Genomic DNA, 14,475 nt, shown 5'->3' on the forward strand with positions numbered 1-14,475 from the left:
TTTTCTCGTGCAGTGCAGGATGCACCCTGCATGCCTCTGAACTTCCTAGGAACTTTTAAGACTCTGTGATTTCAAATCTCCTGCCTAAGCCTGACACCATTGCTGCAGGCACCCTTTATAGACAAATGGAGAGAAGAAATAAGCACCTTTAGAGTGCAAGTGAACCATTTATTTTGGATGCCCCATTCTGGGATACTGTGAATTGCTTGCTGAGCACTTTTATTACACAAGTGATGTTTTTTGAAAAGCTAACTATCCAAAATCTCTCCAATGTATAGGTGTACAGGTATTGTTTTCAGTTAACACCAATGAACAGAGCAGTTACTCTCTGGGATATACCCAAATTTATCAACCTACCTACTTCCAACATCCATCAGGCACAGGATTTATAATAATACACAATAAACACTAAGAGGTTGCCTTCTCCAACCTGAGCATCTTGCTTCAGGCATCAGAGAGAGATGAACACACTTGGAGGCACCTAAGTAGTGAAAGCAGCTGTGAAGAGTTATCCTTGGTACTGGCCAGTTCTCTCTGAAGAGTACAGTGACCATTTCGGTGATGACAATAGGTTACACACAATTCTTCAACAGCTAAATTTGGGCTAGAGGAGACACAATTCTTAACAAGGCCTAGAAAACTGAGCTCAACTGTGTTGAGAACTTCTAGTTCAACCTTCCAGAAATTCATATACTGCTACTTTCCAAAAATTCTTATAATTTTGACAGCTGTCACTAATCACAAAGTCACTAACTGCAATGCTGCTATGAACAATTTTTTGAAACAGTTTCAGTGAAAAAAGGAGTTGAATCTTCACACTAAACATGTGTGCCACTAACCTTAATGACTTAAAACAGTTTTGACCTTTCCTTTCTGCAGCACTACTACAGCATGTTAAGTGTCTGAATGTACAAACATGCTTTGACAGATGCAGGCTGAAATGCTGATGGAGAACACACCACGCTAGAGGAGCCAAGCAGCCCCAGAGCTTCAGCAGGAATTGCTGAGTTACTCAATGTAATGTGCTTATGCATCCACTCAACACATGTATTGCTGAGTGAGAATAATTAATGCATTTCAATGGATGCCAAAGCTGTAGCTGCAAGACAGACCTGGAAGGTTATGGTGGTTTTTTTGGTCACCACAGACAGTGAGAATAAACTTCAATGTCTCTGCAGATTAACAGGTACCAATGCTGATCTCAACTAGAATGACCTGTAACCATTACTCAAGGCTACTTACAAGTAAATTTGCAGGTAAAGCATGAGCAATTCACAGAATAAAACATGAATAATTCTGAAATGTGTGAGTAAATGTTGACAAGCCCTCGCAATAAAAAGCATGTATCTTCTCATTGAGACCCTATCCTCAGTGGCAGCCTGCCATGTTAAAGTTAATGGGAAAGCTTCAACCAATTTCAACAAGTCAAGGATTTGGTGCTCCTTCCAGACTTTCCCCCCTGGCTTCACTATGGTGCTAAAACACAAATTTCAGCTGCAGTAACTCCCCTCCCATCTCCCACACATTTATGAATTAGTTAGCAGGTTAAAAGTATAAAGAAAAATACTATTTTCCACTTGGGAATTGTAGCTGAGGGAAGGGAAGCATTTCACATGCACTGCGGTGTGTAGATGTGCACAAGGTACAGGGAGCACTTCAAGCTTTGCCTCTGCTTGTTAAATGGCCAACTGAGATTCAAGGAACTGTTGAAGATCCTCTCCTCATGTACAACACATTCAGGAATTTGTCTTATTCCTCAGCTCTCCTTACACAGGAGATCTATTTTGCTTTTCATTGCTACAAGGAAAGGGCTGGATACTGCTGCTCTCCAGCTGCCCTGCTCTACCAGCACTGAGCACCCTGGGTGCAATGGGGGATATAACAGTTCTCAAAATAAATCATTTAACTTTCTAAACCCAGCAGGTCTATCCTGTGCCTTAGAACTAGGGCTGCAGGTCTGTTATGGTCAGTCTGCATTTAGAGTGTCATAGCTGCCTTTCAATTCAGCACACTTCCTGCAGCTATCTGGTCATTTAAAGCACAAGTTCCATGTCAGATGTGAATCTCTCCTGTGGTTTGATTTCAGACTCCCTGAAAATTAAAACTAGCACTTTATAAACAAACTCCAAAGGGAAGGAAATTAGCCTCATCACACTACAATATGCTCTGAGGTGCCCTCTTCAATTTCCTTTTAAAATAGCTGTCATTTATTTCTTCCCCTCAGCTCACAGAGTAGAGATCTAAATTTACCTCATCCCTGTGTAAAATCCCTGCTGACAGTTGTAAAATGAAGTGTGTGTACAACTTCACTGCAGCAAAATGCTTGATTTTTCCCCTTATTTCCCAAATTATCTCACTTATAAACAGTTCTTGAAAAAGAAAGAGTCAAAGCCAATAGAAAAGTCTATCTTAAAGAATATGTTGAGGAAACCAAATGACATTCACACCATCGTGTAGGCATGTGTGTTTATTTCTTGGTTAGATTGTATTAGCTGTAGCATCTTTCTAAGAATACAATAATACTTTGTGGAACATCTCTTTATGCCAGTGATGGACACTGGAAGAGATTCTTAATTCTCAATCATGAATTTATTATTTGTAAATAAATCTATTTCTGTAACTGCAGTTTTTATGAACTTGAATCTTAACTAAGATGCAGAAATGAACAGCCTATGTCTTCCAGGTAGGTCATACCAGAGTAGGATCCATACATCCCAATAAAACAGATTTGTGACCTAGGGTATCACTAATTATTATGCTTGTGAAGAAATACTAATACAGCTAAATTACATCTTGTTAAAATCACTCCCACACATAAGTAAAAAGCAGTAATACCCATTTACCCTCTGAATCACTGCTGTCTTAGCTTTTGCAGAAGGAGCTTCATTACACTGTCATCTCTTTATCACCCAAATCAAATTCACTTGACTCCAAGGTTTTCAAGAATGAATTATTAACTGTCACTGCTGTAATTATGTCTTCCTTAACAAAATTTGTAATGATTAAAAGAGCCTGACATGGAGACTGGCTTGCTTGCTGGCTACATCAAGTGAAGGAGTGAAGTTTTTTATTTATTCAGGACTACAACTTCCTGAACATGATAGAACTCCCATACCTTGATGCTACGATACAACATTAATCTGCAAGTGTCTGTAACAAAGAAGCAACTGAAGAATTTAAATTTACTTTTCTGTAAGATCTACTATAGATTTATTAAGATCTACTTAAAACTCATCTTTTTATGGAGACTCTTGCATTTGTTGGTTCAATCCAATTTCTTTACATACAACTCCAAAAAACTATAGAGAGAAGTAGACATATGATTGCTTGTTCTGGCTTCACATTCAACTACAGTAAAAGATTAATGACACACAACATATTCCTGAAAGTCATCCTGATGGTTTTGTATGACAGATTATGTTTGCTTTCAACTGTTTAAGAGCTGAATGCCTGTTGGGTTTACAGTCTAAAGGCCAGTGTCCTCAGCAAACCCATTCCTCTGAGCTTTCAGCTTTTTTAGTGCAGTTCTTGTTAAGTCTGTTCTGTCAAGGCTGTCATGTAAAAGCCATTAAATGAATGCTGCATGCATTAATTTTTTTTGTTGTTTATGCATGAACATGAACTCATCACGACTTTGCCTTCAGAACAAAACCAAAATGGAGTTGAGCTAAATACCACCGTGCAGGAAAGAGCAGATCTGGCACTTATCTTACTGGGAAGGAATAGATAATCAGTGCTTACAGAGCCACTGGTCAAAGCTCCTTTGGCTGCCTAGATCACTCTCCATGTAAATCCACACATGGCAACCACATTTCATGTCAGCCCCAGGTTCCTATCCCATTCTGTTTATACATTCACCACATCAATTCTTCAATTTGGTCCCACTTTATAAACTGCCATCCCTCATAACTTAAGCATAGCTTAACACACTGCCAGTGAATTTGCACATGACCAAAATTAAGACTTGGAAGCAATTTTCACTTACATCTATTACTACTTCTCTGCTTAGGACTTGAAACATACTTCATTTAAGATGTAGGTTGCTCCTGATTCAAATAGTTCCCAATCTTAAGAAAAGATGTGTGCCTCACCAAACTCTAATTTGCTACATTTCCATTCACTAAAATTCTCTCAATATTCTAGACCCCAGTCTTTTGCAAAATCACTACAATTCTGGATGTGTTTAGAATAAACAATTATGTCACACTGGGGACATCTAGCATTGGGCAGAAACCACCCAGGACATATTGAGAACTGCAGACAGAAATAAAGATTTTTTTTAAGTGACAAAAGCCTTAAGATGACTTTGAAATGTAGTAAAATAGGTGTGTCTTAGTGAGGAAAGACAGAAGGTACCCTATATGTACATATGAAATCAGATACACAAAGAGAATTCTACTCATTTTACAAAGCAGCTCTTCACTGGAAAAGCAGCAAACATGAAGGAATTTGTACAAAAATTGATTAATAAAAAATTCAGAGTATTTTTGAATAACTAATTATGCTAGTCAGATAAATCATAATTATACCTTGTACTGTATGGAGAGCAAATTACATAAATGTACACAAGGTATCTGTCAAAAAACAGCTCAAAGGTGGTTCCTCTGCATTATCTGAAACTAATTCTAAGCTTTCACAGAACTTTCTGCAAAATTATAGGATTAAAAAATAAACCTTTATTTTGATTATATCAAAACCAAACATTTATGTTTTGAACTTACTTCTATACTTTAAGAATTCCATGCTCTTACACTTTCCTGAGGCTTTTTTTTTCAAGTATTGTTTACTCCTTTTATTCCAGGAACAAAAGAAATCCTGTCTCAAATTCTGACCAATTCTGTTCAAAGCATGCTGCAGTACTGCCAGATTTGCTCTTTCCCTTCTTTCTGCTTACAAAGTCCCTCTTGATGTAATCACTGAGTGTCTAGTAAACATTTATTTCACTGACATGAAGCAGGAAAATACTTTCCCCTCATTTCCTACGAACACCAAATTAAAACAAGGACAGATGAAGCAACTTCACTAGGGCCACACAGGATGTTGGAGAGAGAAAGAGATGTTCTGAATCACTTGTATCTCAGCAAGTCTTTTAAACTGCAAATCCTAACCAAATCTTAAACACAGGAAAAAAGTAAGAAGGTCTGTAAAAGATCATTCAACAGACTAATTACTGAATTAATCTGGAAAAAGCAGAACCTAATATCTTTAACTTGACATGAACTCTTACCTAGAACATCTTTTTCATGTTCAGGGACGAGAACTTTCCATTTGGATTCCTCTGGATCGTTGAAGTCAATGTTGATTAACCGATAATTTGGAGAGTGGCGGTTTGTCTTGAAAGTGAACACTGTTCCTTCATTGGTGACATACTCGTACTCAGCCTCAAAGTTATCTATCAGCTTCACCCACTGAAGAATTCCTGTAAGATCAAACACAGAATGTCAGTTCCTCAAACAAAGGAAAGGCCAGAATGTGTACCAGGTATTAAGAACCTCAAAGACTGCTCCAGATCAACAGGCTGGAAAAATGGTAGTGAAAAATAACAGTTCACAGACACTTTAAGATGACTGGTTTGGAGGAATTTCTAGCAAAATGCTGACAGAATTATGGCTTGTGTTTCACCAGCTTTCCTAAGGGGCTTCTGGAGAGCTCAGATGTTTGCCAGAGCAATGCTCCTACCACAGTGGCTGCTGTGAAGCCAATGCCACAGAGCACATCAGGTTCAAGGACCTTCCACAGACTCAGAATGAAGGGCTGCAGCTGAGCTGAAAGACTGCACTAAGCTTTCAAGTGCAATTTTATTTTTAACAGTTTTTCTAAAATAATTATTTAATTATAAAGAAATGTTTGGGGATTTCAGTTCCTGCAAAAAAATTTACTTTTAATGGAAAGTTTTCCATTCTCCTTAAAAGCCCAGAATGTCCCACAGAATAGAAACGATGCTATTGGAATGAGTACAATAAACTTCAACATGAGGAATTTCTCTTTCAACTCAGAAACAACATTCCTGAAATGCTGTTCTGCAGAAATTTGTCACCATCAAAGGACAACTACATTTAGGAAAAACATCTGGGCTTCTGAAGAAAGAAACTGCATTTTGCCTATCAATCTCTTAGACTATCACACTCACTAAAAGAAACCGACTTCTCCAAAAATGAATTGCCTCAGTTTCAGACTGTGGTACAGAGTGGGTAGAATTGACTCAACCTGAAGACGGGATTTTAAGACTCCACTGCTTTTTATTCACATTTTCCTGTTTTACAATAGGTTGAGAGTGAGAGCCTAGTAGAAAGAAAAAGCAGCAAGGCTAAATAAGATATGTGATATATATTTGTTACATATACAACCCAGCCTATCATCCAAACTTACTATTGCAAGCATCATACATTAGCTATGCTGAAAAATCAGAATCCTTATTGACATGTGAAACTAAAGCTCTTATATCTTCAAATAACTTTTAGTGCACTGTCTGCTCCTTTCCTAAAGCTACAGGTTGGGTCTTTGCTTTTAAGTATAAACAAACTGTTCATAAATCTGTTTGTGAAACTCTATAATGCAATGTTTGTATCAATAAAAAAAGCATTTCAGCTTATTTTATAATATGAAAAAACTGAGCAAGTAGATCATAGCCAAGCTGTAATTACTGTAAATTTTAAAAAAATAAAAGAATAATTGAGGAAGCAGTGAGATGACTAAGGTCATTTTAAACCCATTAGATGTAATAACAGAGTATAGTCAGGCCTGGTACATTCATAAAGTTTGTATCTCTTAATTGCAATTTTGGTTTAAAGAAAACTTCTTTGTCTCTTCATGCAAAGCGATTGAATTCCAGTATGAACTTTCCACACAATCCAGTCAATTTAGTATCCTCAGTGAATACACTGCCCCTTAAATTTGATTTTTATTGAGAGCCAAAGTTTAGGCCTTCTCAAGAGATTTCATGCTGAAGAAAAATCCTGCTAAGTCACTGCAGTTGCTGTGAGTTCCACAGAGAAAACCTGCTTTGATGCCCAGGAAAAACAAAGCAAATCCATCCTGCAGTGAACCCTAATAAACACCACAAAACCATTTCAAGATCCCAAGTCACATGGCATTTCAGTAAATAAAAACTTTAACTGCAGAGTAACACCATAACAATACTGGTATCTGACAGAATGAAACCATCATACTGAAGTACCAGACTTCATAAAAAGAAATTGCCAGGCTGTTGAAAAAACACACTTTTTTAATGGCAAATGTGCACAATAGTTGTAGTCTCCATGAGTGCAACAGAACTTGGATTCCATGAAGAAAAAGGACAATAATGTGACACTAGGGAGTTACATTGCTTCCTTGCAACTCATTCATCCACTCCCAAATGAGCAGATAGTAAATAAGTGAGAGGGTTGATGTTCTGCAGGGGCACACTTAGTTGTTATTATACAAAAACAAGAGCATCCATCTTATTAAAGTGGCTTTTATGTAGTCCTTAGAAGACAAATATTGCAGCTGAATTACCTCTTAACCACTATCTTACTGAAGTGGTTAAATACACCAACATCTAATCCAGGATCAGAGGCATCTAGAGGCAGTCTTTACATCAGACACATCACTGCTGCACAGGGTATGTGCTGCAGTTCTCCAGTGAGAGGAACAAATCCTTTGCAATGACACAGGTATCAGCCAAAGGAGGATGCTTCTTTATGCTTGGTTGCAGGTGACCTAGTTATGGCTGTGACTGAAAGGGATATTCTAGCATTGCTTCAGATCCTCCTGCTTAGCCTTCTCCTTTGGGCTAGAAATAACCTGATGACAAACCCAGGCAGTTCACTGGGTACTAATATGGCTGAAAAGTGATGGGGACAGACATAATTTCTCCCCAGGTCATGCCAGTGGCAACACAAGGAAGGGACAGGCCCATACAGCTCACTAGAATGGCACTGCCCCCATGTCAAGCACTCTGGCCTTGCCCTTTAGTAACAAAAGAACAGTATGTCTGTAAGCTATGACTTTACTTGAAGAACAAAGTGAAGGACAGCCATTCAGTCCATTCTTCACAAAAAGGAGAGAAAAAGAGTTGAGGAACTGGATTTTGATAAGGCATTCACAAGTTTAACCAGAAGCCCTCTGAGAACATGTGCCTTTGAGAAGAATCACTGAGAATTGGCATTTGGATAGTCTAAGGCTACTCTTAACACCTGAAATGCTGAAGACTTCAGTTTAATCCACATAAGCACACAATGAGACAGATTTATTACATACAGAAAAGCATGACAGTTTCTGTACTGCTGCTATACCCTAATCCTTTCCCCTGCCAGTCCTTCTATTAAAATACATTGCTGAAAAGATACAGATGGTTTTGCCTATAGGTTTTATACCTATCAGTAATTCATCATCACATAACTGCATTACAATAGGAACTGCAGGTAGAATTAAGTGGACAATAAAGCCATGGCACACAACAGAAAATCATAATCCTACAGAGCTAGGCTTCTGCAAAAAACAAAAGCAACATTCAGTGTTACAGACAGAATTTTTAAACTAAGTTCCTGGATCCATGGAAGATCAAAAGATAAATTTTTTCAGTAAGCATCACAGAATAAGCCCTGAGTCTCATACTGGCCCCTGAACATAGTAAAATATTGCATGGTCTGCTGAGAGCTCTGGGTGATGAACCAGGTCTGTGAATGACAACAACCACAGAAGAAGCTAATTTGAACAAATTGGTAAGAGCGTGAATTGTCACAAGGTCTTGTTACCAACCCTCTTTATACAGAAAGGACAGAGTAGCTGAGAGTCACTGTCAATCACTTCACTTGATACATCCATATTTCATTTTTCATGGAAAGGCCAAACAATCAATTAATGGCAAACAACCTCTTGCCTGTGCCTACTGGAGGACAGGGTTTAATGTTAGGGTTATCTGACACTGGGGAAAAAAGTTTACAAAAGGCAAACACTTGCATTTGGCTTTTTTCATGTGCTCTAAACAGTCAAAATTATCAGGTGAACATATAAATGCTCACCTCCATAAATTCCATTGTGTCTTGTCATTTCTTGCAAGACAACTTTTCTACAAATGGGGCAGTGTTGAGAAACCTCAGGAAGTGAACCAGGAGGCTTGGCTCATAACAGGCCAGGTTTTCTAACCCAAAGAATGATGCCGCATTTTATTACAGCACACACATTAAATAAATAAATTTCTACCTACAGAAAGATCATGATTTTTTAACTCTCAGATTTTCATAGAATCACAAAATGATTTGGGTTGGAAGGGATCTTAAAAGCCACCTGGTTCCAACCACCCTGCCATGGGGATGAGGTAATATTCCACTAGATCAGGTGCTTAAAGCCCTGTCCAACCCAGATTTCAGTATCTCCAGGGATGGGGCATCCACCTCTCTAGGCAGCCTTTTACAGTGTTTCACAGTACTAATCCACAGTAGTGGATTACTTCTTTTACATTCAATAGAAGACAGATAATCTCAGGGTGTACAGCGTACATCAGATTGGAACAGACTATTTCAGGGCCCCTGTGGCATGTTCATTACATATTCTGGGAATTGAATGGCAGAGTCCTTCACTCAGACATCAAAATGCAATTTCTTCTTGAATCATGCAATACTCAGCTTGCTCCCAAGCCCCTGCTCTGAGCGAGGCAGCTAGGGAAAAGAACTCAGGGGCTTTTCCCTCTTTTTTCTTCAAAGACACAAATATTTAATTGTCTCACTCTGATCTCCAAAGGCCAGAGATATTTTCAAACAATTTGGACTTTCTTTAAAAGCAAGATCTCTCTATGTCTTGGGACCTGACTTCACCTATAAACATCTGAGGGAGGAAATACTGTAAAGGAGATATTAAGATGTTCTTAAAGGAATGTAACTTTTGTATTTGTATTGAGAGGGTACAACTCATCTTGCAGATGATGGATGACAGCTACTCAATGATCATGGAAAGTTAATGTATTTGCCATCTAAAATATAAATAAATGGAAGGAAGCAGTCTTCATTCCTTTGAGTTAAAAAGTTCAGACATGTCAAGATATATTCAAAGATTCATCCAGAAGAAAGAAATCAAGCACTTTTATGAACAGACATTTCTCAATCACTTTCAAGGCTCCAATTTTACTTCCACTGGGATAATCACTCAAAAGACAGGAGAAGAGAATATAGATGATTCATTTTGAGAGAGTTATAGCTCATGCCCTCAGACAGCAGAACATAGCAACTGAAAAGCAGGCATCAAAGCTAATCTCTCTCCCTCACACTACACTTTCTCTAATACAAACAGATGAAACACAAATACCTCATCTAAAAAATAACTTCATTATGACTATTTGCCCTGGTGGTGTTCAAAGTCAGCTTGAATAAGGCTTTGAGTAACCTGGTCTAAAGGGAGGTGCCCCTGCCCATGGCAGGTAGGGTTGGGACTGGATGATCTTTAAGGTCCATTCCAACCCCTCAACATTCTATGAGTCAGTGATTTATAAATGTAATGTCCAGTCAGACAGTAGCAGCATGAAGATGTCCTTGCTTAAATTAACAGCAAGCTACTGAATTTTATAGCATATTTTGCATTTGAAAGGTCCTTTAAAGTCATCCATGCCAATCCCCATGCAATGAGCAGAGACATCTTCAACTAGATACAGTTGCTCAAAGTCCCATCCCACCCGAATTTAAATGTTTTCAGGAATGGGATATCCATCACCTCTTTGTGATGTGGCAACCTGTTCAAATGTTTTAACACATTTCTTGTAAAAAACTCCTTTCTTCTGTCTAACCGAAACCTACCCTTTTAAAAGCTTAAAGCCATTACTGTTTTTTGTATGGGAAGAAGCCCTGCTAAAAGTTTGTCCCCACCCTTCTTACAGACTCCCTTGAAGTTTGAGGCAGCAGCAAGGTCTCCCTGAAGCCTTCTCTTCTCCAGGCTGAACAACCACAGCTCTTTCAGCCTTTCCTCATAGGAGAGGTGCTCCAGTCTTCTGCTCTTCATCATGGTCCTCCTCTGGGCCCACTCCAACAAGTCAATGTCCTCTCTGTGCTGGGGTGCCCAGAGCTGGATGCAGTGTTCCAGATGGGGTCTCATGAGAGCATGGCTGAGGCACAGAATCCCCTCGCTCACCCTGCTGCCCATGCTGCTCTGGATGCAGCCTAGCACACAGCTGGCTATCTGGGCTGTGAGTGCACATTGCTGGGTCATGTCCAGCCTCTCATCCACCAATACAAGTCCTTCTCAGACCCAGCAGGGCTGCTCTCAATCCCTTCATCCTGCAGCCTGCATTGATAAAGGGGGCAACCCCAACACAGGTGCAGCACCTTGCACTTGGCCCTATGGAACTTCATGAGGGTCCCATGGGTCCATTCCTTGAGCTTGTGCAGGTCCATCCGTATGGTATTCTGTATGGTATCCTGTCCCTGCTGTCCTTCAGGAATGCAGCACCACTCAGCTTGGGGATGTCTGCAGGCTGGCTGAAGGTGCCCTCAATCCCATTGCCTATCCAGCACTGCTCCCACTCCGGGACCCCAAGTACCTATGGTCCCATTGGACCACAGACACTCCTCACCCCTGACCATTGGGACACTGAGCTGTGGACCCTTGGGATGTGATCATCCACAAATACCTCATCCACCCAAAAATCCATCCATCAAGTTCCTATCTTTCCAATTTAGAGAGATATTGTAGGAGATCACATCAAAGGTCTTACAGAAATTCAAATAGATGACACCCTGTAGGGCTTTTTTTGTCACTAATTTTATTTATTTTTACTGCTAATAATTTCCCTCCAAAAATAAATACAGACAAAGTATGCATTTATACTTCTATTTATGCATAATAAATAAAAAAATACAGTGAAAGCAAAACTGAAATTGACATTTAAGGGATATGAAACATTTTTCTTAAACGCTCTATTGTTGATCCTTCCACATATTTTTCAAGACAACTAATTTTTTTTCTCCTCCTTTGTCACAAGAGCCTTGTTTTGATATTAATTTTTGATTTTTTTAAAAATTACTTCAATCATAGAAAAGTTTTCCAAAACATGGAAGAGTATTTTCCCTCTCACCACATTCCACTTTATAGCTGATGTCTACTGTCACCTCACTGTCTCTTGTTCATGTTCATTACAAAGGTTTTGACTCACTATTTCAGGCTACACAGCACATACTGACTCATCCTTTTGATGTTACTGTATATAGCACTGTTCATTGCTTATTTATTTATTAAGAGAGCCTGATAAATTGCAAGACTAAACTAAAATACAAAAGGCCAAACAATCCTATTTTCAACACTGAAGTGGACAAACATTAACTTTTTTCACCTCCCCTCAAGTCACATACATGCTTTTTTAGTGTGGGGAAAAAAACCCCAACATTCTAAACACAGAAAGAAAATTTAAAAAAAATTCTGACTGACAGCCTTGCTCTTAAATTCTTTCTTGCAACCTTTCCCTGCCAGTCTAACACAAAGCAATTCCAGCTGACAATGACTAAGCAATTCCAGCTGAAAAATGACTAAGCTGTGAACTTCTGTGTTTGCTCCATTTTTATCACATCTTTTCAAGCCAGTGGTTCTCAAGTATTTTCCACTAGCTCCCATTCCTGTGCATGTGTCCTCCCATCACCTCACACTGTTCCCGCCAGACACAAACCACCAACCTCCAAGCAGCCCAGTACCCAAGCACAAGAGCCCCTATCACTGTTCTCTCTCCAGAAAGTCCCTGTACCTCCTATTTAAAACAAATCTGTGTTTAGCTTCCTTTCCAATCCAACAACTCAGGTGTGCTTTCCAATTAGTCAACTCTCTCAGCTTTTTGCATTCCAGAAATCACTGCAGCTTTTCAATAAGGCTGTGTTTCTACACAACCAAAGACTATAAGAAGAGCCACCTCTTCTGCTCCCCATGCTGGTTTATATCCCTTCTTTTTTCCCCTCTGCTCTCATGCTTCAGGTCCCTTAGGAAGAGCAAAGTGGGGGTCTGCCCAGAGCTCTCAGTCAGCAACTCATAAACAGTTCTACAGTGTTCACAAGAGGATCCTGATTTTTTTCATTAGGCTTCCCAGCTGCTACCACAATACAAAATAAAGAAAAAGGTCAATACTAAGGACAACTTCAACAAGACCAATAGACCATGTCATGCTGGTCTACGCTCATAGCCAAGGGTGATTAAACAGCTTTCATTTATTTCTTGTTGCACATCAACAGATTGGTGCTAAATTCCTTCTTCACAGCACCAAATCACATATTCAAAAGAGTAAACAGTCAAGGCTGACAATCTAATAAAAAAGAAACAAACAATCTCATTTCTCAAGAAAAAGGAAAAACAGAATTATTACCAGGCACAGAAGCATGAAGAGACATGCTACATAAAAAACTGCACTGTTTTTGTGGTTTGTTTGGTGTTTGGTGGTTTTTTTTGGTTGGTTGGGTTTTTTGGTGTTTGGGGTTTTTATTTTGGTAAGGTGTACAACAAGGTTTGCTAATAAATAATTGCTTGATTACTGTGTATCCAGCTGTTTGGCTATGAGGCATTTTCAGGTATACCAAGAACAGTTAAGCAAAGTGATTAATGAAAGAAGTTTTCTTGTTTGACTGGGTCAACAAACAAGCAAACCTGAGTGCTGTCTTGTGGAAGCCAAGTTTGATAAAACAGCTACCAAAATTGTGCCTTACAGTGCTCAGCTACTGGGTAAATATGTGGGTTTTTTTAAGAAATACTTAGCATTAGATCACTTTTAAATGTTTGTTACAGGAGCCAAGAGTTGAAAAGCCTACGAGCAGCTTAGCAAGATAAGCAGGGAAATCTGGAGTACTGAATGTGGGAATAACCTTCTGATCATGAACCCACAGTGCTGTCCCTCCTGACCCAGCAGGCACTGCACTCCTGCTACTGATTCAGAAGGCAAAATTAAACCTTATCAGCTGGCTGACAGAGTGGTCAAATCCAGACAAGAATCCCATAACTTTGTCCCTGATCTTTCTAAACCTGACCCCACAAGGAACTAAAGAGGAAGAACAAAGCACAAAGGGAAGAGTTATCCATGTCCACAGTTACCCGAAACAGAGTACAGCAAGGGAGTTACCCCAAAAGCTTAAAGAGCAGCCAGCTGTCTGCTCCCAGGGGGTCTTCCCACAGCATTGCCTTGCCACAAAACTTTGAATTATGACCTCAGGTCTTGAGAAATAGAGTATTTGTAAAATACTGATATGAGATATAAATCTTTTTAAAGATGTGTTTGGTTAAGTTAGTTGTAAGCATAAAATTCCAACTGGTAAACCTGGTCATTTCTAACACAAAGAGCTTTGTCACAAAAACTGCCGTGAACTGGGTTTCACAAAACTCTGGTGAGTTTCACAAAACTCCTATGGTAGTAGGGGAGGAAGGGAAACAATATCTCCCCAAATCTCTTATCTTTTCAGACTAATTTAAAATCTCCATTAAAATGAAGCTATTCCATATTTGTCATAGCTTACTTAGCACAGTGATTTTCTATTCTAA

At 39.1% G+C, this 14,475-nt stretch overlaps 1 protein-coding gene across 2 annotated transcripts in view; it reads right to left on the reverse strand.

Annotated features, from left to right (window-relative positions):
• PREP (prolyl endopeptidase) overlaps window positions 1–14,475 on the reverse strand; it is an 86,035-nt gene that overhangs the window by 43,067 nt on the left and 28,493 nt on the right. For both annotated transcript variants that reach the window (XM_063153091.1, XM_063153090.1), the window contains one exon: window positions 5,228–5,419. In XM_063153091.1, coding sequence (XP_063009161.1) covers window positions 5,228–5,419 — 192 coding nt within the window. The remainder of the gene's footprint in view (window positions 1–5,227; window positions 5,420–14,475) is intronic.

The sequence above is a fragment of the Melospiza melodia genome, chromosome 3 (genome assembly GCF_035770615.1).
Source record: "Melospiza melodia melodia isolate bMelMel2 chromosome 3, bMelMel2.pri, whole genome shotgun sequence".
In the NCBI taxonomy this organism is placed as follows: Eukaryota; Metazoa; Chordata; class Aves; order Passeriformes; family Passerellidae; genus Melospiza; species Melospiza melodia.